The sequence below is a fragment of the Bubalus bubalis genome, chromosome 18 (assembly GCF_019923935.1).
Source record: "Bubalus bubalis isolate 160015118507 breed Murrah chromosome 18, NDDB_SH_1, whole genome shotgun sequence".
Lineage (NCBI taxonomy): Eukaryota > Metazoa > Chordata > Mammalia > Artiodactyla > Bovidae > Bubalus > Bubalus bubalis.
The window spans coordinates 64,448,637-64,472,464 of record NC_059174.1 but is presented as its reverse complement, the minus strand read 5'-3'; the positions used below and the strand labels follow the sequence as shown (position 1 = coordinate 64,472,464).

At 47.0% G+C, this 23,828-nt stretch overlaps 1 protein-coding gene across 2 annotated transcripts; it reads right to left on the bottom strand.

Moving 5' to 3' along the window:
* Nucleotides 1-1,114: 1,114 nt before the first annotated feature.
* On the bottom strand, nucleotides 1,115-22,100 carry LOC123465126 (zinc finger protein 805-like). Of its 2 annotated transcripts, none has more exons than XM_045163367.1 (5): nucleotides 21,687-22,100; nucleotides 11,958-12,084; nucleotides 7,241-7,336; nucleotides 3,144-4,430; nucleotides 1,115-2,013 (listed from the first exon to the last, which is right to left on the bottom strand). In XM_045163367.1, exons 1-4 carry the CDS (start codon nucleotides 21,714-21,716, stop codon nucleotides 3,145-3,147), a joined length of 1,539 nt encoding a protein of 512 aa, XP_045019302.1. In that variant the 5' UTR covers nucleotides 21,717-22,100; the 3' UTR covers nucleotides 1,115-2,013; nucleotide 3,144. The 2 variants fall into 2 exon arrangements, with proteins under 2 accessions (XP_045019302.1, XP_045019303.1); XM_045163368.1 differs by having other exon boundaries at nucleotides 3,153-4,430; nucleotides 21,687-22,099.
* Nucleotides 22,101-23,828: the final 1,728 nt, after the last annotated feature.

Genomic DNA, 23,828 nt, shown 5'->3' with positions numbered 1-23,828 from the left:
GTGTGTTCCATATTCTGTAACTACAGGGTTTGCTGCAGAAATGCAAGGCTGGATCAACATTCAAATCCAGTCAGACAATCCATCATATACACAGGCTACAGAAGAAAAGTCATATGATCTCATCAGCTGAAAGAGAAAAGGTATTTGACAAAATTCAACACCAATTTGTAATGAAAGGTCTTTGCAAATAAGGAGGGAAACCTACCAAACTTGGTTTTAAAACATCTATATAAAAACCCATACTGTCCTCTTATTTAATGATCAAGCAACACTGAATGCTTTCCCCTTAACATTAAGAACAAGACATGGGTGTCCTCTTTCATCATTTCTATTCAACATTGTACTGAAAATTCTGGCTAGCAGAATAAAGAAAGAAAAAGGAAATAAAAGGGATACACCTAAGGAAGAAGAAATAAGATGTTCACTATTCGCAGGTGTTATTCGCTCAGTTGTGTCCAACTCTTTGTGACCCCAGGGATTGTAGCCCACCAAGTTCCTCTCTCCATGGATTTCCCAGGCAAGAATACTGGAATGGGTTGCCACTTTCCTGCTCCAGGGATCTTCCCAACCCAGTGATTGAACCTGGGCCCCCTGCATTGCAGGCAAGTTCTTTACCATCTGAGCTGAGCTGCAGATAGATAACTTATTGCTTATGAAGAAAATCCTGAGGAATCTGCCAACAAAAAACTTGCTAGAACTAATAAATGGGTCCAGCAAGGGCATACATAGTCAACATATAAAAATTAATTATATTTCTCAATAACAGTAATGACAATGATAAAACTGAAGTTAAAAACTCAATAAAAACCTAACAAAATATGCTCAGCATCTGTAAGCTGAAAATTATAAAACACTTATGAAATAAATCAGAGATCCAAATAAATGAAGAGACATACCATGTTCATGGAGTGGAATACTCAACATAATAAAGACGCCAAATCTCACCAAAAATGATCCATAGATTAATGGAATTTCTATAAAAATCCCACAAGATGTTTTTAATATATAGACCAGCACATGTTAAAACTTAAACAGAAAACCAAAGGAAAAATTGACATGGGAAGCTAAATCAATTTTAAAAACTATAAAGAAAAAAAAACTATAAAGATGGAAGTACTTTATCCAATTTTAAGATTTAATGATAGCTACAGTATTCAAGATAATGTATTGACAGAGGTTTAAATACACAGATCAGTAGGATAAGATAAAGAACTCAGAAACAGTCCAAAAATTAATATGCCCAACAGATTTTTTTTTTTTCCACTAAGTTCAATTCAATAGAGGCAGGATAGTCTTTTCAACTATTCAAATGTGCCAGAACAACCAAACACCCTTAGGCAAGAAAAACACAACCTAAACTGCACATGGTTAACACAAAAAGTAACTCAACATGTATCAGAGATTTAAGCACCTAGAGCTTGCTGGACTTCTTAGACAAGCATGAAGAGTGGCCTTCACAATAACGCCATAGATTAACACAACAGAAATGACATGGCCTACAATGGCCATACAAAACTAGACATGTAGTCATTTGACAAGCCCTGAGAAGCGTTCAGAGTGAATACATGATTATTTTTATGTCTTTCTGTACAGTATATTTCTTAATGTGAGGTAATAATACTATCACATGTTGCTTAAAAAAATAAAAGGAAGGAATCTCACAATGCCCTGACAAATGATATCAGTCACTGGTGCTTACACGGGACTAAGCAAGGCGACGCTTGTGGAGCTCACCTGTACGTGTACTAACACAAGCTCACTTCAATCGGCAAAATTCTAGTCACTCTACTTGACAGTGAGTCTTCACACCATCTTTTGTAAGATTAAAAATGAGATTTCTTCTCTGAATGTAGTGCTATCATTTAGCTTAGTTTAGCTGTGTGTTTTGTTCTGTTGTGGCTGCAATTCAACCTCTAGAAAATCACTGAAGTGTTTGTGAAGCCTAAGGAAGACTCAGAGGGAAGAACTGGGATTCATCTGGGAAGGTTGCACAGTTATACTGTCCTCCTCACCCTACGACAAATAAAAAGATAAACAGATTAAGTATGAGTGCCAGCTGGTTAAAGACACATGACACATTATGTTTCAAAAATACCAATCATTTCAGTAAAATGGGTTCATTCATACATACATCTTTATCTCCTTAAATATTAAAGTGTATTGTAAGTCAAGCCTGCATATTTCTCATAAAGATACAGGCTACTCAAGGGGAGAGACAATGCTGTAGAACAAAGGTGTGTGTGTGTTAGCTGCTCAGTCGTGTCTGACTCTTTGCAACCCCACAGACTGTAGCCCGCCAGGCTCCTCTGTCCATGGAATTCTCTGGGCAAGAATACTGCAGTGGGTTGCCAGTTCCTGCTCCAGAGGGTCTTCCCAACCCAGGGATCAAACCCGGGTCTCCTGCATTGCAGGCAGATAGATGCTTTACGGTCTGAGCTACTAGGGAAGCAAAAGTGACTTTCAGTGAATCTTTTCATATGCACCCTCAACTGTTTAACTCTCCTGACAGTGGACAGGAGCGCATGTGTATACAAGGTAAAACAAAAGGAACGAGGTCCTCTGATGTCTGCAACAACACTCCTCTTACCTTAGGTAAACTAAGGGATAACAAACTGCCACAGGCTCGGCATGGAAATCTGAAAGCTGTGTTTGTACTTCTTCTCTTCCATGTCTCTTCCTCTTTTGTTTAAATATCCCTGAGATAATTTTGCAGTGTAAACTGAGGAGGAAGATGTGCCTGAAGGCTTTGCTAAGTGCACAATAAAGACTGGCTCACTCTCCCGTGTGAATTTTCAGATATAGAATAAGTTTCTAGGCTGACTCCATTTCTAACATGATTCTTTAGATGACAACTGATATCCTGCAAATAGGTTTTCTCACAGGGAAGAAAAATGAGCAGATTTCTCTTTGGTATGAATGATCAGATTCTGAGTAAGATGTTTCCTTGGCAAAAGATTTTCCTCAGGGGTTACATGCAGAAGTCTTTCCCCAGAAAGAGTTCTTAGAGGTTCAACTCTAAATGTGGAACGATTTAAGTGTGCAGGGTCTTCCCACATCTGTCACACTGACAGGGCTTCCCCCAGTATGAACCCTTTGACGCTGAGTGAGGGACGGGCTGCGACTAAAGGCCTTTCCACACTCACTTCACTCACATGGCTTCTCTCCAGTGTGGATGATGGAGTGTCGAACAAGGCTTGAGCTCCACCAGAAGGTCTTCCTACACTCCACGCATTTGTAGGGCTTCTCTCCACTGTGAATCCGCTGGTGGCTGTTGAGGTATGCTCTGCGGTTGAAGGCTTTCCCACACTCCGTGCACTTGTAGGGCTTCTCTTCACTGTGGATGGTGAAGTGCCGGCTAAGGCTTGACCGACTGCTAAAGGCCTTCCCACATTCTTTGCATCCATAGGGTTTCTCTCCAGTGTGGGCCCTTTTATGCAAGATGAAAGTGGAGCAGTAGACGAAGGCCCTTCCACACTCGGTGCACACATAAGGCTTCTCCCCGGTGTGGGTCCGCTGGTGCTCCTTGAGGTATGACTTGCGGTAGAAGGCCTTCCCGCACTCGAGGCACTTGTAGGGCTTCTCCCCAGTGTGGATCAGCTGATGCGTGGTGAGCTGTGACCTGCGGTGGAAGGCCTTCCCACACTCACTGCACTCATAGGGCTTCTCCCCGGTATGGATCAGCTGATGCGTGGTGAGCTGTGACCTGCGGTGGAAGGCCTTCCCACACTCACTGCACTCATAGGGCTTCTCCTTGGTGGGGATCAGCTGATGCGTGGTGAGCTGTGACCTGCGGTGGAAGGCCTTCCCACACTCACTGCACTCATAGGGCTTCTCCCTGGTGTGGATCCGTTGGTGTGTTGTGAGCTGTGACCTGTGCTGGAAGGCCTTCCCACACTCACTGCACTCATAGGGCTTCTCCCTGGTGGGGATCAGGTGGTGCTGGAGGAGGTGTGTGCTCTTGCTGAAGGCTCTCCCATACTCTGTGCATCCATAGGGCTTCACTCCAGAGTGAAGCTGCTCGTGTCGAAGAAGGAAGCCATGTGTGTTAAAAGCTTTCCCACATTCCCCACACTTACAGGGAAAGTTCCCTTCATGAGTCAGGGGTCCTTTCACCAGCCCACGTGACTCCCGTTCATAGAGAATGTCTCCTGGAGGGACTCGCTGCTGTGCAGTCCTCGAGGGCAGACAGTCATCTGTCCCTAAACCATGATGATCAGGGTTTACTTTCCCAGGGAGTTCCTTCCCCTGGGGGCCTGTCCCTGGTCTTAGGGGACCTTCCCGCATCTCCAATGGCTTATCCACATCCTTGGTTTGCCCCAGCTGGGAGTGCCCTGAGGCCCGCTGAGTTGGTCGTTTCTGGGGCGAGACTTCCTCAGATGGGGCTGGGTGGGAAGGGGCAGGCTGTGGGGTCTCAGGTTTTGTGTTGTCACCTGGAGGGAAGACAATACACAAAAAGGCTCGTAAGTGATGGCAGTGTAGAAGAAACGAAATCACCGTGGCAGTGAGAGTAAGATGAAGACAGTGGCCGTCTTTTCAGCCTGCTGTCTTTTCAGGTCTCTGAAACTCAGGTTTGCAATTTCTTTCTTTCTCCTGCTTGAATTCTTGAAAATTTTAAAGGGAAAGCCCAGGGGGAGAGTATGGACAGGGGACAGAATGTCTGGAGACTAGGAGGGCAGACAGAGGGATGATGACACCGCGTGTGGTGAGTCTGCTCCAAACCACAACACCTCATGGCGCTCTGCACAGGGGAGCCAGCGAAGGGGCGCCTAGTGCTCCCAGATGGGACAGGAATGGGCTGTGGAGGCTTCCTGGTAAGGGCAGACCTACGGATGTGGTAGAGAAAATTAGGAGGTTCTTTCAGCCTTAGGAAAGAGAACGCACAAACGCATAGTCTTCCAGAACCAGGGAGCTGCCCTGCATGAAAACACAAGGTTGGAGAGAGGAGGGTTCCTGAGATGGGATTAGTGTCCTTACGAGAAGAAAGAGGAGACAGCTTGCTCCTTTTCTCTGCCACATGAGGACAGAATGAGAAAGCTGTCATCTGCACACAGAGGAGCGGGCCCTCCTCAGCCGGGATCTGCCAGCACCTTGATCCAGGTCTTCCCAGACTCCTGAACTGACAGACACAAAAGTCTGCTGCTTGAGCTGCCTGGGCTGTGGCTTTCTTTTTACAGCAGCCCTCGCTGAGACAGGAGGGCATGAGCAAGGTTCTCATACTGGAGTCTAGGGATGTTAAGTGCATTATGTTCAAAAAGAAATGAATGAGCAGAGAAATAATTTCATTCCTACATCAATCAGTCAAGGTCATTCATGAATCAGTGATGACAATGAGCCCATAGAACGATGAAGTGAAACCTGTACCCGGGCTCCACCCAACAGAAGTTAGAGGTCATGTGAGTATTATGGCCTCTGACCACAAAAACCTAGGCCCGAATTCCAAAAGAACTCAACGCTAGCTTTATGGCATCTGGCAAGGTACTCAAATGTCATAGGCCTTCATTTTCCTCTTTTGAAAATTAAAGCTAAAGCGAGAACTTGTCTTGTAGGACTGCTGTGAAGATGAAGTGACACACCGCCTATGCCATGCACAGCAGAGGGCCAGACACAGGGCAAAACGTCAATCAGATTTAACTTTTCATTATGGATTAGTCCAGTATGTGCACTGGGACCTAACCAGGAAGCATGCAAATTGAAGGTGGGAGACCACGAATGTGTGGGTTAACCTTGGAGAGTTATTTAAGAACAAAAAGATGATCCTGTATGCAGGGCAGCAATGGAGACTCAGGCACAGAGAACAGACATGTGGAAACGGGGGCAGGGAGAGGGTGAGAGAGCAGTACTGGAACACAGACATCACCGTGTGGAAAACAGCAGCTGGCGGGAGGCGATGATGGAAGCCACACACAGGACACTCCATGACAGGGGAGGGTTAAGGATGGAGCAGCACAAGGGCCAGGCTCTATTTTTGACATAAAGACGGGCTGAGGCCTCGGGGCCTGGGGAGAGGCTGTGGGAGACAGGACAGACAGACAAAGGGGCACAGAGCAGAGGCAGGGAGACCAGCCAGGGCGTGCTGGCACCACCCAGGCAGAAGCCAAAAGCCTGGACTGACAGTGTGGGGACGGGTCTCACACAGCTGGTGGAGGTGATGGACTAGAGATGTGCGTGTGCAACGGACAGGGTTTGGTGCCTCCTGGATGGAGGCGCTGGTGGAGACAGGGGTGCCGAGGAGCCGTCTGAGGTGCGCCTGCCTCCTGACCTGCACGCGAGGCAGGAGGAGTGGGCAAGGTCCGAGCTCTCTCTCGGGCGTGTTCAGTGTGAGGTGCCCTGAGGTTTAGGCAAAGAGGACAGAAGACAAGAGCAAGGGGGTGCATCTGTCCGCTCAACGCGGGGAGTGTCGGTGGTGGAGAAGGTGAGAATGGCTCCTGCTGTCCAGGAGGAAACGTGAGACACTGCCCTGACTCAAGGGCAGTAGTCCCATGACACCAACAGCTCAGGTGTGCTGAGCCCTCCATGGTCAGGCGCAGTGAGGGGCACTTCCACACACAATCCAGTACATCCTCTAACCCCCAATGAGGCAGAAACCATGACAACTGCAATTTCCCAGAAGCGGACAGAGCGTAACAAACCACGCTCAGCAAACCGCGTCTTTCCTCTGCGTGGGCACACCCAGCCTCTGCTCCCGGCCCCGGGCGCCACGACAAGGGCGAGCCTCGGGTGAGTGCGCTGTGCGGGAGCGCCGCGCGGGCGGCTGCGGCACCGCCCCTCCTTCTCCGCCGCCCTCCGCGGAGGCGCCAGGGGCCCTGGCGGGCCCACACCACGGCGGGAGGCAGCCTCCCTGAAGACCTGCCTGCTCGCAGACCCCACGGACCCACGCAGTCCTTGGCTCAAGAAGAACACGTTTCCGTACACTGTGCCATGGACATTCGTTTGAGCAGCTAGGTTTACCTTGGCCAAACTCACATACAAAGACCACGGAACATCCTTGGGCCACAAGGCTGTGTGCTGTGTTACACTTAGTCTTTAAGCCCAAGCTCATGGAGCCAAGAGCCTGAACTTACCTGACACATCCCACACCTCCCAGCAGCGTCCCAGGGCAGGGCAAGCACGGGTTCGAAGGCTGCAGGGATCCCCCGGGCCCAGAGTGGCCGTGACAAGAACATTCTCACAGAGCGGACGGGCTGCGGCCCCCGTGAGGTGTGCATGCTGCTGTGAGCCCCAGCCAGCTGTGGGTACTCACCCGAGCAGGAGCTGGGGGTGGGCCCTCTCCTTGATGTCTGTGACTCAGGGCCGGGCTCCACTGGGGAGATCAGCTCTGGCTCAGGCAAAGGACATCCTGTTCACAGAGGAAAAAAGACAACGTGGGGAATATGTAGGAAGAAGAAAGAAGCCTCTCAACCGAGACCAGGACTGCAGGGTTTGGAAGAGACCCCAACATGTGGCTGCTCCCCTCCAGGCAAACAGAACCCTGCACCTGGGAAACATGTGAGACCACCACCCTCAGTCCCCAAAGACGGCAGATGTGACTGCCAGCTGCACAGACAGGACCCCTCCCCGATCTCCATCCCCAGAACCCCGCACTGCTCAGACTATTTCCTGAAGACTTTACCTAATTCAGTGGAGTCAGGGTCCTCCGCTGCCTCCCTGAACACCAGGAACACCCAGGGTGTCCCGTTACCAGCACAGAACAGGTCAGACAAAGTCTGTGGGGAGAGGTCCAAGTACCAGTGGACTTAAATGCTCCCCAGGTGCTGGCGGCCAACCTGGCAGGCTATAGAGTCTGGTCTCCATCGTCCCACAGACGGCAGCTAAGGTCCACAGGTGACCCATGTCAGCTGCTCCTGCCCCCGGGAAGCATCTTGCGATGTCTGTGAGGCGACTGGCCTGAGCACTGGGACCAAGGATGTGGAGAAATAGACACCTGAGTTGGCATCCCCCACCTGGGAGCCAGCATCACCTCTGAGCTTCTTAGACAACAGGATACATTTCCTCTGGGGCACAGACTGCTTGAAGCTGGTCTGTCATGTGCAGCCAAACACACATCAACAAATGAGGGGGTCAGGGATGCAGATAAGTCGCTGGCGGAGGTACCGGGACCCACACAGAAAGTGCACCTGCAGATCCTACAGCAGAGCCCAGGACTCACCAGTCATCACTAGGCAGATGTTCACCCCATCTGCTTATGTGCTCAGGGACAGGGCAATGCAAATTAAGGAGTCCGCCCATTGGCTGTCAGGAGCCACGCCCCCTGTGACCTCAGGGCCTTTGCATGTGCTGTCTTGTCAGCTGGAAAGCTGTTTTTTCCCAGTTTGCTCCGACTAGCTTACTATTCATTCTTGGGGTCTCAGCTCAAATGTCACTTCCTGAGAAGATTTCACTGAACTGTGGCTTATCCCAGAGACCTTATCCCCTTCACAAAAATTAACTCAAAGTGGATCACAGATCTAAATGTAACACAAACCCATAAAACTCCTATAAGATATTACAGGAGAAAACCTAGGTGACTATAGGTATGAGATACCTTCCTAGATATAACACCAAAGGCATAACCCATGAAGGAAATGATGGATAAGTTGCACTTCATAAAAATTATAAACTTCTGCTCTGCCAAAAGATATGAGAGGACTAGCCACACACAGATAGCAGAAAATATTTGCAAAAGACATACCTGATAAAGGACAGTTGTCCAAAAATACAAATATTTCTTAAAATTAGACAGTAAGAAAACAATCCCATTTTAAAATGAGCCAAATACCTTATCAGACACCTCCCCAAAGGCAAGAGCAAAGACCTTAAAAGACATCTCACCAAAGACAATATACAGATGGCAAATAAGCATATGAAAAGATGCTCCACAGACTGTCATACGTTAAGTCGCTCAGTTCTGTCCGACTCTTTGCGACCCCATGGACTGCAGCACGCCAGGCCTCCCTGTCCATCACCAACTCTCAGAGTTTGCTCAAACTCGTGTGCTTCGAGTCGGTGATGCCATCCAACAATGTCATCCTCTGTCGTCCCCTTCTCCCGCCTTCAATCTTTCCCAGCATCAGGGTCTTTTCCAATGAGTTAGTTCTTCACATCCTGTGACCAAAGTATTGGAGCTTCAGCTTCAGCATCAGTCCTTCTGATGAATATTCAGGACTAATTTCCTTTAGACTGTCATCAGGGAAATGCAAATTAAAACTAGACACCAGTGCACACCTATGAGAAGGGGTAAAACAGGAACACTGACAACACCAAATGCTGTGGAGGATGCTGAGCTCCAGGAACCCTCATTCCACGCTGGTGGGAATGTAAATGATGCCACCATTCTGAAGTCTTGTGGGTTCTCAAAAAACTAAACATACCTTCACCACAGGGTCCATCAATCATAGTCCTCACTCTTTACCCAAAGGTCCTGAAAACCTACGTCTGCCTAAAAACCTGCATGCCTGCACACGGACATTTACAGCAGCTTTTCTCATAACTGCCAAAATTTGGAAGCAACCTAGATGTGCTTCCCTGTGGCTCAGCTGGTAAAGAATCCGCCTGCAGTGCGGGAGACCTGGGTTCGATCCCTGGGTTGGGAAGATCCCCTGGAGAAGGGAAAGGCTATCCACCCCAGGATTCTGGCCTGGAGAGTTCCGTGGACAGTCCATGGGGTCCCAAAGAGTCGGACACGACTGAGCGACTTTCACTTTCACTTTAGATTTCTTCAGTGGGTAAGTGGATGAACTATGGCACATCCAGGCAATATCATTCAGCATCAAAAAGCCATGAAAGGATGTGAAGAAACAGATGTCCGTTACTGAGTGAAAGAAGCCAATCTGAAAAGCCTAAGTACTATAAGATTACAGCTATATGACATTCTGGAAAATACAAATGAAGACAGTCAAAAAAGATCAGTGGCTGGTGAGGGTTGGGGGTGAACAGAGAGGACTTTTAGGGCCACAAAAATAATCTGTACGATACTATGGTGGATACATGTCATCCGTCCAAACTCATTGACTACCAAGAGTAAACCCTAATGCACACTAATGACTTCATGTCATTATGTGTTAATGTAGATACATCAGCTGTAACAAATGTACCATGTAGGGAGAACACAGATAATGAAAGAGGCTATGATCCCTTGGAGGAGGAAATGGCAGCCCACTCCAATATTCCTGCCTGGAGAATCCCATGGACAGAGGAGCCTGGTGGGCTACAGTCCATGGGGTCACAAAGAGTCGGACACGACTGAGCGACTCAACAACCACCAATGCACCAGTGCAGGGAGCAGACTGTGGGAGATCTCTGTACTTCCTCTCAATTTTGTGAACCTAAAACTGATTTTAAAAAAAGTCTTAAAAAAAACATTATTTACAGGTATAACCATATTCCAGGGACTATGCCAAGCAATTTAATTTAAATGCATTAAAAAAAATGAATTAAGTTTACGAACTAATTTAGAAAAGAAACGACATACGTATGTAAAATACTGAGTCTGTTCATTCAAGAACAAGGTAAATGTCTGCACAGATCTGTGTCTTTTTAGGTCCTAAGCAAAGTCCTATTTTGACCATCCTTGTGGACCGTGAGTGAAAGATTCTATTGCAGGATTTCCTTACAGCACCCACGTTAAGTACATACTGCAACAAGCACCATTTTACAGATAAAGAAACGGGGGCTCAGGCAGATGAAATGACCCGCTGCAGCCATGACATGAATGGAGGTCTACTCACCTCTGGCACCCGGCCTATTTAAGTACAAAGCTACCCAACACTGTCTCAGAAAATGCTGAGTCCAAGCGTATGACCATGACGAGGAGGGTGCTGACGTCATTAACGGCAGTGACAGCAGCAGGGTCCACGACGGCTAAACCTGCTCTCCTCACCGCGGGACTGCCGGCCATGTGAGGAAGACGCTGTGTTACTTCAGGAGACACTGCCTCTGCGATAATGGACCCACAGCAGGGTTCAGTCACTTGCCCAGGGACACACCGCTCATGGATAGGGCAGCAGAGCAGGGATTAGCCGCCAGGGGCCTAGCACCAGACCTGGTCTCCCAAGTGCTCCAGTAAGAGGGAAACGGCAAACAGTGGGTGTGAGGCCAGCAGCCTCAGACAAGTGGCTGTGGTGGGGAGAGGGTGACACGAGCAGGGGAGTCAGAGCTCAGGAAATGGGGCTGGAGGGAGGGGCAGGCCTGGGGACACCTGAATTCAGTATTTCACAAACTACTAAAAATAAAAACTTGGGGTGGGAATCCCACACCGTGATTGGATCAAATAGAGACATTTGTACAAACATCAAGTATCACTTACTCTTGTCAAGATTTCACAAAAGAAAGGACTCGTGCCACCAAAAAACGCAAAGGAGAGCTGTTCACGATCAAGATGTGCCTTTTGAGTGGATCAAGCTTTCTGAGGGACTCATGCCAACAGCCCTACATTCCTTACCTTCTGAGGACAGTGTGTGGGAGAATGACATGAGGAGAGCATGAACAGAGGCACAAGACAGACATCCGGAAGGAAACAGAGGTAAGGGGGGGTGCAGGCGTCAGAGAGCAAGCACTTGGAGACTTCCTTCCTTCTGTAAAGTAGCTGCAGCAGCAAAAGAAAAAGGAAGCACTGCAAAAAGAAAGCGACACGGCGAACCCACAGAGAGGCAGAACGGGAGCCCCAGAAGCCAGGGCAGAACACGCTTCTCTAAGTCACTGCATCGGCCCCTTAGGCAGCCCAGCGGGAATTCCGACCTCTGGGTTCTGTGAGATGCCCCCATTCCGTCCCAACACACCCTTCTCCTTTGGCTGTGACCAGAGGCAAATTAGGCTTCTGGTCCAACCCTCCCTCAGTGAGACCTACGAGGCCCAGGCAGGAAGGGGTGAGAACAGAAAACAATTGAAGCTCTGGGGGAGGAGGCTGGCTGGGCCGCAGAGGCTTTCTCAGACCGCTGGACCTGGAGCCAGAGGAAGAAGAGAAGCAGAGTTGGGGGCCTTACCCAGAGACACCAGGAGCCTGCAGGTCTCCAGCATCACCTCCCAGTACAGTGTCCTCTGCACGGGGCCCAGATGCCCCCACTCCTCCTGGGTGAAAGTCACAGCCACGTCCTCATAAGTAACAGGCACCTGGAAAGTCAACAGAGGCAGCGGGGTTGGTCTTGGGGCTCTTGGTGGGGTCAGAGCCCATTCCTCTCCATGGCGAAGACGCAGAGACCAGACACCTCCTACGGGCTGAGCTCGGCGCGGGACATAAGGAGGCGGCCACCACTCAAGGGTGACTGCAGCCACAGAGGAGACGGAAGCCTCCCATGTGGGAGCCAATGGAGAACGACACGAGGTCAGCACCGTTTGCAGGGGCTGTGGGGCACAGAGGGTTAAGGGCACAACGACGTCAGAAACATGAGAAAGAAAAAGGGTGAAAGTGTACACGAAATCCCAACAGCAATACTAATCACAGTGACAGCGCACAGGACCCGACGGCGCCCACCGCGCGCCTGCCTCACGGTGAGCACTTTGCATGTTTTGTTAAAGTGACTGGAAGTCCCCAGCTCTGAAGGCCCATTTCTGAGGTCTGAATTCAAAGTCCTAAATCAACACTTGCCTGTGGAATGAACGTGGGGGCCTCGCTTACTTTCTCTGAACCTTGAATAATTTCTGAGTCAATACAAAGACTCTCATTGAACGATAACACTTATGAGAACGAAAGAAAAACTATTTATAGCAGAAACACTGGGTGCTGGCCACATGACTGGCTGCTGACCCCCATGGGGTCAGTCAAATTCACATTAGTAATGGATCTGAGGCCCAGGAGCTCAACCAGCTCACCCAGAGTTTCCATGAGCTGAGATCAGAGGCAGGATTTAAACCCAGGTTCCCTTGACCCACTGGCAGAGTAAAACCCCAGTTAACGAAGACGTGAGCTGTTTTAAGCAAACTTCGAAGTTATATTCACTTCGGCCACCGCTGAAAGTAGTTCTGCAGACGTGGGCAGAAGAGCAGACTCATCATCGCCCACCTCACAGGAGCCTGACCAGGCGGTGATACCTCCATGAAGTGGACAGACCTGGACGGGCTCCCGTTGCTGTCTGAATCCTGGAGACTCCCAGGGAGAATCCACAGGAGCCATCCCTGCTCATCTCTACCTGAGACCTGACAGTACGTGTCCCGGAGGAAATGCCTCGGGACCAGGGACCAGGAACTGCTGAGGACGGTGCAGGCTGCAGTCAGGCCTCGGATGGGCTGTCTGTCTGTCCTGGCTGAGCAGGATGGAGCCTCCAGCAAATGAGCGCACTGTCTGGCCCTCCCAGGACACTCCAGCTGGAAATGCTCTCAAACGGTATTGCGGGAGTAAGACAGACAATCAAAGATCACTCCGTAAGGCGGTCTTTACTTCTGCAGAAGGGTGCGCTACAAAAGTCTGGGAGTAAGCACATGGAGTGGGAAATCTGCTGTTTTCGTTCCTAAAATGCAGGTTCCCTCCTCCAGCCGCTCACAGGCTGACAGTGACACAGTTACAATCTTCCTGGAGGCCATCTAAGTTTTTGATTGGATGATTTATAGTAACTATTTTCCCCACCCTTTTAGTGCTTTCCTCATGACCAGGATAAAGCCCGTGAAATTAGCCTGCCAAAACGTCCTGGTGAGGAAGGAGAATCAGGAAGTGAAAAGAACAAAGGATTGGCAACTAGCTGTCATTTTAGGAATCTTATTTATAAGCCGGTTATACACCTTTCTGTTAAAGTATCCTAAGAATGAACCACTTTTTATTTCTTATAACTTCTCCTTTGATAGAAAAGATCATATCTTCCTCACATGTCTCAGCAGATGGGGGAGTGGGGAGGATTCTGGCAATTGTATAGACCCTCTGAGGGCTTCCGGAACAACCAATATGCTTTTCTTTTGGTCCACACACTTCCACCTCCCGAAATGCTATGTTCCTGGCTCAGGCCAAAACTGTCTACCAGAAAGAAGCCTGCCTGGCTTGCAAAGTTTACTTTATGGGTATCATCTCCAGGCACTCCATGCACAGTTCCAGAGGAGAGAGTGAACATACAGGCTGTGGTGTGACCTACCGTTTGTTAGTTTCTGCTACTTAAGAGCTGCAATAGGGCCTCCCTGAGGGTCCAGTGGTTAAGAATCCACCTTGCAATGCAAGAGACATGGGTTTAATCCCTGGCCTCAGAAGATCCCTTCCCTTCACGCCTTGGAGTCACTAAGCCCGTGCACCACAACTACTAAGCCTATGCTCCCAAACAAGAAAAGCCACCACGCTGAACCGCAGAAAACTAATCAAACTGATCACATAGATCACAGCCTTGTTTAACTCATTGAAACTATGAGCCATGCTGGGTAGGGCCACCCAAGATGGATGACTTCTGACAAAACATGGCCCACTGGAGAAGGGAATGGCAAACCACTTCAGTATTCTTGCCTTGAGAACCCCATAAACAGTATGAAAAGGCAAAAAGATATGACACTGAAAGATGAAAGTCCCAAGGTGGTAGGTGCCCAATATGCTATTGGATAAGAGTGGAGAAAAAACTCCAGAAAGAATGAAGAGGCTGAGCAAAAGCAAAAACAAGGCCCAGCTGTGGATGAGTGGTGGTGGAAGTAAAGTGCGAGGCTGTAAAGAACAATATTGCATAGGAACCTGGAATGTTAGGCCCATGAATCAAGGCAAATTGAAAGTGGTCAAAAAGGAGACAGCAAGAATGAATATCTACATTTTAGGAATCAGTGAACTGAAATGGACTGATTTGAGTGAATTTAATTCAGATGACTATTATATCTACTACTCTGGGAAAAGAATCCCTTTAGAAGAAATGGAGTAGTCTTCATAGTCAACAAGAGTGCAAAATTCAGCACTTGGGTGCATCTCAAACATGACAGAATGATCTCTGTTTGTTTCCAAGGCAAACCATTCAACATCACAGTAATGCAAGTCTATGCCCCAACCACTAATGCCAAAGAAGCTGAAGTTGAACGGTTCTATGAAGACCTACAAGACCTTCTAGAACTAACACCAAAATAGATGTCCTTTTTATTACGGGGGACTGGAATGCAAAAGCAGGAAGTCAAGAGATACCTGGAGTAACAGGCAAGTTTGACCTTGGAGTACAGAATGAAGCAGGCCAAAGGCTAACAGAGTTTTGCCAAGAGAATGCACTGGTCATGGTAAACACCCTTTTCCAACAACACAAGAGAAGACTCTACACATGGACATCACCAGATGGTCAATACCGAAATCACTTTGACTATATTCTTTGCAGCCAAAGATGGAGAAGCTCTATACAGTCAGCAAAAACAAGACCTGGAGCTGACTGTGGCTCAGAGCATGAACTCCTTATTGCCAAATTCAGACTTCAATTGAAGAACGTAGGGAAAACCACTAGACCATTCAGGTATGACCTCAATCAGATCCTTTACAACTATACAGTGGAAGTGACAAACAGACCCAAGAAATCAGATCTGACAGACAGCGTGCCTGAAGAACTATGGATGGAGGTTCATGACACTGGACAGGCGGCAGTGGTCAAGACCATCCCCAAGAGAGAAAAAAATGCAAAAACGCAAAATGGTTGTCTGAGGAGGCCTTACAAATAGCTGAGAAAAGAAGAGAAGTGACAGGCAAAGGAGAAAAGGAAAGATATATCCATCTAAATACAGAGTTTCAAAGAATAGCAAGGAGAGAGAAGAAAGCCTTCCTCAGTGATCAATGCAAAGAAAGAGAGAAAACCAATAGAATGGGAAACACTAGAGATCTCTTCAAGAAAATTAGAAATACCAAGGGCACATTTAATGCAAAGATGGGCACAATAAAAGACATAAACAGTATGGACCTAATAGAAGCAGAGAATATTAAGAAAAGGTAGCAAGAATACACAGTCGAACTACACAAAAAAGATCTTAATGACCCATATAACCATGATGATGTGATCACTCACCTAGAGCCAGACATCCTGGAATGTCAAGTCAAATGCGACTTAGGAAGCATCACTACGAACAAAGTTAGTGGAGGTGATAGAATGATGCGTCATTCTGTGCTTTGAATGCCGTGAAAGTGCTGCACTCAATATGTCAGCAAATTTGGAAAACTCAGCAGTGGCCACAGGACTGGAAAAGGTCAGTTTTCATTCCAAACCCAAAGAAAGGCAATGCCAAAGAATGTTCAAACTACTGAACAATTGCACTCATCTCACACATTAGCAAAGTAATGCTCAAAGTTCTCCAAGCCAGGTTTCAACAGTACATGAACAGAGAAATTCCAGATGTTCAAACTGGATTTAGAAAATGCAGAGGAACCTGAGATCAAATTGTCAACAGCCATTGGATCATAGAAAAAGCAAGAGAGTTCTATAAAAACATCTACTTCTGCTTTATTGACTATGCCAAAGCCTTTGACTAAGTGGATCACAATAAACTGTGGAAAATTATTAAAAAGAAGGGACTACCAGGCCAACTTATTGGCCTCCTGATAAATCTGTATGCAGGTCAAAAAGCAATAGTTCGAACTGGACATGGAACAACAGACTGGTTCCAAATTGGGAAAGGAGTACGTCAAGGCTGTATATTGTTAATTATACAGTTAAATACTTAAATATGCAGTTAAATACTTATATGCAGAGTACATCATGTGAAATGCTGGGCCGGGTGAAGCACAACCTAGAGTCAAGATTGCTGGGAGAAATATCAATAGCCTCAGATACACAGATGACATCACTCGTATGGCAGAAACAAAGAGGAAATAAAGAGCCTCTTCATGAAAGTGAAAGAGGAGAGTAAAAAGCTGGCTTAAAACTCAACATTAAAAAAACTAAGATCACGGACAGCATCTGGTCCCAACACTTCATGGCAAATAGATGGGGAAACAATGGAAACTGTGACAGACTTTATTTTGGGGGGCTCCAAAATAACTGCAGATGCTGACTGCAGCCATAAAATTAAAAGATGCTTGCTCCTTGGAAGAAAAGCTATGACCAACCTAGACTGCATATTAAAAAAGAGACATTACTTTGCCAACAAAGGTCCGCCTAACCAGAGCTATGGTTTTTCCAGTATTCATGTACAGATATGAGAGTTGGACTATAAAGAAAGCTGAGTGCTGAAGAATTGATGTTTTTGAACTGTGGTGTTGGAGAAGACTCTTGAGAGTCCCTTGGACCGCAAGGACATCTAACCAGTCCATCCTAAAGGAGATCAGTCCTGGGTGTTCATTGGAAGGACTGATAATGAAGCTGAAACTCCAGTATTTTGGCCGCCTGATGCGAAGAGCTGACTCATTTGAAAAGACCCTGATATTGGGAAAGATTGAAGGCAGGAGGAGAATGGGACAACAAAGGATGAGATGGTTAGATGGCATCACCAACTCAATGGACATGAGTTTAGGTAAACTCTGGGAGTTGGTGATGGACAGGGAGGCCTGGCATGCTGCGGTTCATGGGGTCACAAAGAGTCGGACACAACTGAGCAACTGAACTGAACTGATGATGGTCAGCCACATATAAGACACATATTCTTTGAAGTTTAAAGTACCTCAAAATTTAGTAAAGTACCTAAAATTAAAACAAATTTAATTTTGTATATACGGTGGTCCCATACCAGACCACCTAACTTGCCTCTTGAGAAACCTGTATGCAGGTCAGGAAACAACCATTAGAACTGGACATGGAACAACAGACTGTTTCCAAATAGGAAAAGGAGTACGTCAAGGCTGGATATTGTCATCCTGTTTTTTAACTTGTATGCAGAGTACATCATGAGAAATACTGGGTTGGAAGAAGCACAAGCTGGAATCAAGATTGCCAGGAGAAATATCAATAACCTCAGATATGCAGATGACATCACCCTTATGGCAGAAAGTGAAGAGGAACTAAAAACCCTCTTGAGGAAAGTGAAAGAGGAGAGTGAAAAAGTTGTCTTAAAGCTCAACATTCAGAAAATGAAGATCATGGCATCTGGTCCCATCACTTCATGGGAAATAGATGGGGAAACAGTGGAAACAGTGTCAGACTTTATTTTGGGGGGCTCCCAAATCATTGCAGATGGTGACTGCAGCCACGAAATTAAAAGATGTTTACTCCTGGGAAGGAAAGTTATGACCAACCTAGATAGCATATTAAAAAGCATAGACATTACTTTGCCAACAAAGGTCCATCTAGTCAAGGCTATAGTTTTTCCAGTGGTCATGTATGGATGTGAGAGTTGGACTGTGAAGAAAGCTGAGCACCAAAGAATGGATGCTTTTGAACTGTGGTGTTGGAGAAGACTCTTGAGAGCCCCTTGGACTACAAGGAAATCCAACCAGTCCATCCTAAAGGAGATCAGTCCTGGGTGTTCATTGGAAGGACTGATGCTGAAGCTGAAACTCCAATACTTTGGCCACCTGATGCCAAGAAATGACTCATCGGAAAAGACCCTGATGCTGGGAAAGACTGAGGGCAGGAGGAGAAGGGGACAACAGAGGATGAGATGTTTGGATGGCATCACCATGACATGAGTTTGAGCAAGCCCGGGGAGTTGGTGATGGATGGGGAAGCCTGGTGTCCTGCAGTACACAGGGTTGCAAAGAGTCAGACACAACTGAACTGAACTGAGTACTTAATCTGTACATTTTTGATTGGCTCCTGTACTTAAAATACGTTTTTTGTGACCAGTCAGTTTAAAGGTCAACATGTTTAATTTAACATCTTTATGGCTTCTCTCCCAAAAAAGATGTCCTTTTCATTATAGGGGACTGGAATGCAAAAGTAGGAAGTCAAGAAACACCTGGAGTAACAGGCAAATTTGGCCTTGGAATACAGAATGAAGCAGGGCAAAGACTAATAGAGTTTTGCCAAGAAAATGCACTGGTCATAACAAACACCCTCTTCCAACAACACAAGAGAAGACTCTACACATGGACATCACCAGATGGTCAACACCGAAATCAGATTGATTATATTCTTTGCAGCCAAAGATGGAGACGCTCTATACAGTCAGCAAAAACAAGACCAGGAGCTGACTGTGGCTCAGATCATGAATTCCTTATTACCAAATTCAGACTTAAATTGAAGTAGGGAAAACCACTAGACCATTCAGGTATGACCTAAATCAAATCCCTTATGATTATACAGTGGAAGTGAGAAATAGATTTAAGGGCCTAGATCTGATAGATAGAGTGCCTGATGAACTATGGAATGACGTTCGTGACATTGTACAGGAGACAGGGATCAAGACCATCCCCATGGAAAAGAAGTGCAAAAAAGCAAAATGGCTGTCTAGGGAGGCCTTACAAATAGCTGTGAAAAGAAGAGAAGTGAAAAGCAAAGGAGAAAAGGAAAGATATAAACATCTGAATGCAGAGTTTCAAAGAATAGCAAGAAGAGATAAGAAAGCCTTCTTCAGTGATCAATACAAAGAAATAGAGGAAAACAACAGAATGGGAAAGACTAGGGATCTCTTCAAGAAAATCAGAGATATAAAGGAACATTTCATGCAAAGATGGGCTCGATAAAGGACAGAAATGGTATAGACCTAACAGAAGCAGAAGATATTAAGAAGAGATGGCAAGAATACACAGAAGAACTGTACAAAAAAGATCTTCACGACCCAGATAATCACGATGGTGTGATCACTGACCTAGTGCCATACATCCTGGAATGTGAGGTCAAGTGGGCCTTAGAAAGCATCACTACGAACAAAGCTAGTGGAGGGGATGGAATTCCAGTTGAGCTATTCCAAATCCTGAAAGATGATGCTGCAAAGGTGCTGCACTCAATATGCCAGCAAATTAAAAAAAAAAAAATTTCCAGTGGCCACAGGACTGGAAAAGGTCAGCTTTCATTCCAATCCCAAAGAAAGGCAATGCCAAAGAATGCTCAAACTACCGCACAATTGCACTCATCTCACATGCTAGTAAAGTAATGCTCAAAATTCTCCAAGCCAGGCTTCAGCAATATGTGAACCGTGAACTTCCTGATGTTCAAGCTGGTTTTAGAAAAGGCAGAGGAACCAGAGATCAAGTTGCCAACATCCGCTGGATCACGGAAAAAGCAAGAGAGTTCCAGAAAAACATCTATTTCTGCTTTATTGACTATGCCAAAACCTTTGACTGTGTGGGTCACAATACACTGTGGAAAATTCTGAAAGAGATGGGACTACCAGACCACCTGACCTGCCTCTTGAGAAATATGTATGCAGGTCAGGAAGCAACAGTTAGAACTGGACATGGAACAACAGACTGGTTCCAAATAGGAAAAGGAGTATGTCAGGGCTGTATATTGTCATCCTGTTTATTTAACTTATATGTAGAGTACATCATGAGAAACGCTGGACTGGAAGAAACACAAGCTGGAATCAAGATTGCCAGGAGAAATATCAATAACCTCAGATATGCAGATGACACCACCCTTATGGCAGAAAGTGAAGAGGAACTCTAAAGCCTCTTGATGAAAGTGAAAGTGGAGAGTGAAAAATTCAGAAAATGAAACTCATGGCATCCAGTCCCATCACTTCATGGGAAATAGATGGGGAAGCAGTGTCAGACTTTATTTTTCTGGGCTCCAAAATCACTGCAGGTGGTGACTGCAGCCATGAAATTAAAAGACGCTTACTCCTTGGAAGGAAAGGTATGACCAACCTAGATAGCATATTCAAAAGCAGAGACATTACTTTGCCAACAAATGTCCGTCTAGTCAAGGCTATGGTTTTCCTGTGGTCATGTGTGGATGTGAGAGTTGGACTGTGAAGAAAGCTGAGCGCCAAAGAATTGATGCTTTTGAACTGTGGTGTTGGAGAAGACTCTTGAGAGTCCCTTGGACTGCAAGGAGATCCAACCAGTCCATTCTGAAGGAGATCAGCCCTGGGATTTCTTTGGAAGGAATGATGCTAAAGCTGAGACTCCAACACTTTGGCCACCTCCTGCGAAGAGTTGACTCATTGGAAAAGACTCTGATGCTGGGAGGGATTGGGGGCAAGAGGAGAAGGGGACGACAGAGGATGAGATGGCTGGATGGCATCACTGACTCGATGGACGTTGAGTCTCAGTGAACTCGGAGAGTTGGTGATGGACAGGGAGGCCTGGCGTGCTGCGATTCATGGGGTCGCAGAGTTGGACACGACTGAGCGACTGATCTGATCTGATCTGATGGCTTTTCTTGCTCCTCGGATTAAGTCGCCACGCTTTTTCATGCCTCCTGGCCATTTTACAAAGGACCAGATATATGGGTTTAAGATTAATGAACACCAGTTGTTTTGTGCTCAGGCATATGGAACAGAAGTCAATTACTTCCCTGGATCTGAGGGCTGATAATTTATCAGACTAAGGACATATTCCAGGAATTCCGGACAAAGGGTTTAGCTTTAGGCTAATGGAAAGTGAAAGTGAAGTCGCTCAGTCATGTCCGACTCTTTGCGACCCCATGGACTGTAGCCTACAATGCTCCTCCGTCCATGGGATTTTCTAGGCAAGAGTACTGGAGGGGGTTGCGAGATGTTTATTGAGAACAAGACCCAGGTCTCAGAGTTCTACACTGACTGCCTAGCAATTTCTACCTCAAAAGCCTCATTTATCCTTCACGCACTGATGACACACCTGACGAGACAGGCAAGGTGCTAAGATGGAGGATAAATGACAAGCCGGTTGTTGCAAATAAACGACAAGGACAATGAGAAACCCGATGGCTACGTAGCGTCCTCTTTGCCCAGGAGTCCTCTCCGAAGCAGCAAGGCTAAAAATGCCGTCCACTCACCCGCCTCGGGTCCATCCACGCCGCCGCCATCGCGGGGTCTTGTGGAGAGCGTGGGGCCAAAGAGGCGGCTCCAGGATTCACCGCCCGCCGCCCGGACCCTGCCTCGGGCGGGCCACGCCTAGGCGGACCTTCGCTCTCCGAGCCTCAGTAGCCCCGGCGTAGGGGCCCAGGCTACTGCGTCAGAGCTGTGGGGACGGATCGGGACCCCGGCGAGCGCTCAGGAGACACCCCCGTGACGGAGGACCCGGGGCGGATGTCAGGCTCGTCCACTGACCGACGCGGAGGTGAGCTACAGCGTCCTCACCGGCCTTTCCAGCTCCTGCCGGGGAAACGCGGCCGCGCCGGTTTTCAGTCCTTACAGCCCCAGGCACGCGCCGGACGCCGACTGAGGCAGTAAGAGCCCCGGAAGTCCCGCCCCCACGCTCAGCTGTCTTTGGCCCAGTGCCGGCGCAAACACGCGGCGCTCAGACTTCTGGGCAACGTAGTTTTCTTCCCTGCAAACCAGAAAGGAATACGGCACTAGGATCCTGACCCTGGAGTCCTGTCATCTGCTGCTTTCTGTTCATCCCCAGTGTCACTTTCAGGCTCCCTGTGTAGAGCCTTGTAGGCCCTTACGAGGAAGTTGTAATATGTTTCGTGCGTGTTCTAGAAACATACCCAGGAACTGTTGAATCTACCACAGTAAGGTACACAGAAATGGTAAGAACTGACACCAAGGGGCAAATTTATGCTCCACAGATCCCTAGAAACTTGAGACGGGGAACATCGCGAAGGGCCCAACGGGGAAGATCGGGACCGCTCAGGGGACAGAAGCAAACAAGGCGCGATCCAGAGCTTGTTTTCGACAGGAACGGCGAGGCAAGGCAGGCTAACGGCTTGGTATTGGCTAGTCTGAATCCTGTCAGGCCTTGGAGCATGGAGGCTGTCCTTATTTGCCTGGCACAGGCCGTTAGGCGATGAGAAGTATAGTCTATTGAAGTGTAAGAGTCAGAAAGAGAAGGGGTTTCTATTAGGGGTTTGGGGTTTTTAATTTACAGATGAAAGGAATAGCCCCTAAGAGTAGTCTGTTACCTCTAAGAACTGGCTAGCCCTGAAAGGGGAAGTCTTGGTATCCTCTGGTGGTTTAATGGTTAGGGCTCTGTGCTCTCAGTGCAGAGGGTCCAGGTTTGATCCCTGGTCTGGGAACTAACATCCAGGAAGCTGCTGGGGCCCAGCAGTCAATCAAACAATCGATAGAGAGGTAGAGACCAAAAAATAGGCAGACAAAAACAACAAATAGATGCTTAAAACATGGATCTCCAAATTTAAAAATCACAGTAGACAGAAATTTCCTTCAAGCCATCCATCTGGTTAGAACAAGGACAGAAGTATATAATGAGGAGGTCTGATTAGAGGCCTATGCTCTTGACACTGCTTCAAGGAAGGCAAAGTAAGTTACCCATTTATAATTTAGCTTAGACTATTCAACTGTCAGGTATGTAACATACCTGTGAACAGATTACAAATCTTTAACCCTCAAATTTCAAGGATGATGTCACTGACCCCAGAGGCTGCGGGGCATCCCACGACTGAGACAGGAAAGGTGGTCTATGGGTCAGACCCTGAGTACCAAGGGGAGCGGCATGTACAACCAGAGACCAGATTCGTATAGGTCTCCAGTATCACGTCTCTGTAGAGGGCCCTCCCAGCTGAAAAAAACACTCCCATGACTATCTCAGTAAAACTCACAGACAGGTCCATGAACTTGACTAAGCCTGCAACAACACACTCTTTAATCTCCAGTTATGCACATTTAACAATGCGGGAATTATGGCCCCATATTCGTTAATCTTCTCTTTCTTGAAGTCAAGGCTACAAGTTTCAACAGTAGGAAGAAAGAATAAAGGAGAAACTGTTGACATATGTGCAATGGAAATACATGGCATTAACCTGGTTGTTAACATCTCTGTAGAACTAGAGGCAAATACAGGGAATATTTGCAAGTCAAATCACTTGGCAATATATCTAAATAGATAAAAGATTTATTGAGAGGCATGATTCTTTCTCACCAGATATTCTGTATATTTTTGTCATCATTAAATCCTGAACACGTGTAAGCATTTTTGCTGTGATATAACTATTGTTACAATGACATATGTGTAT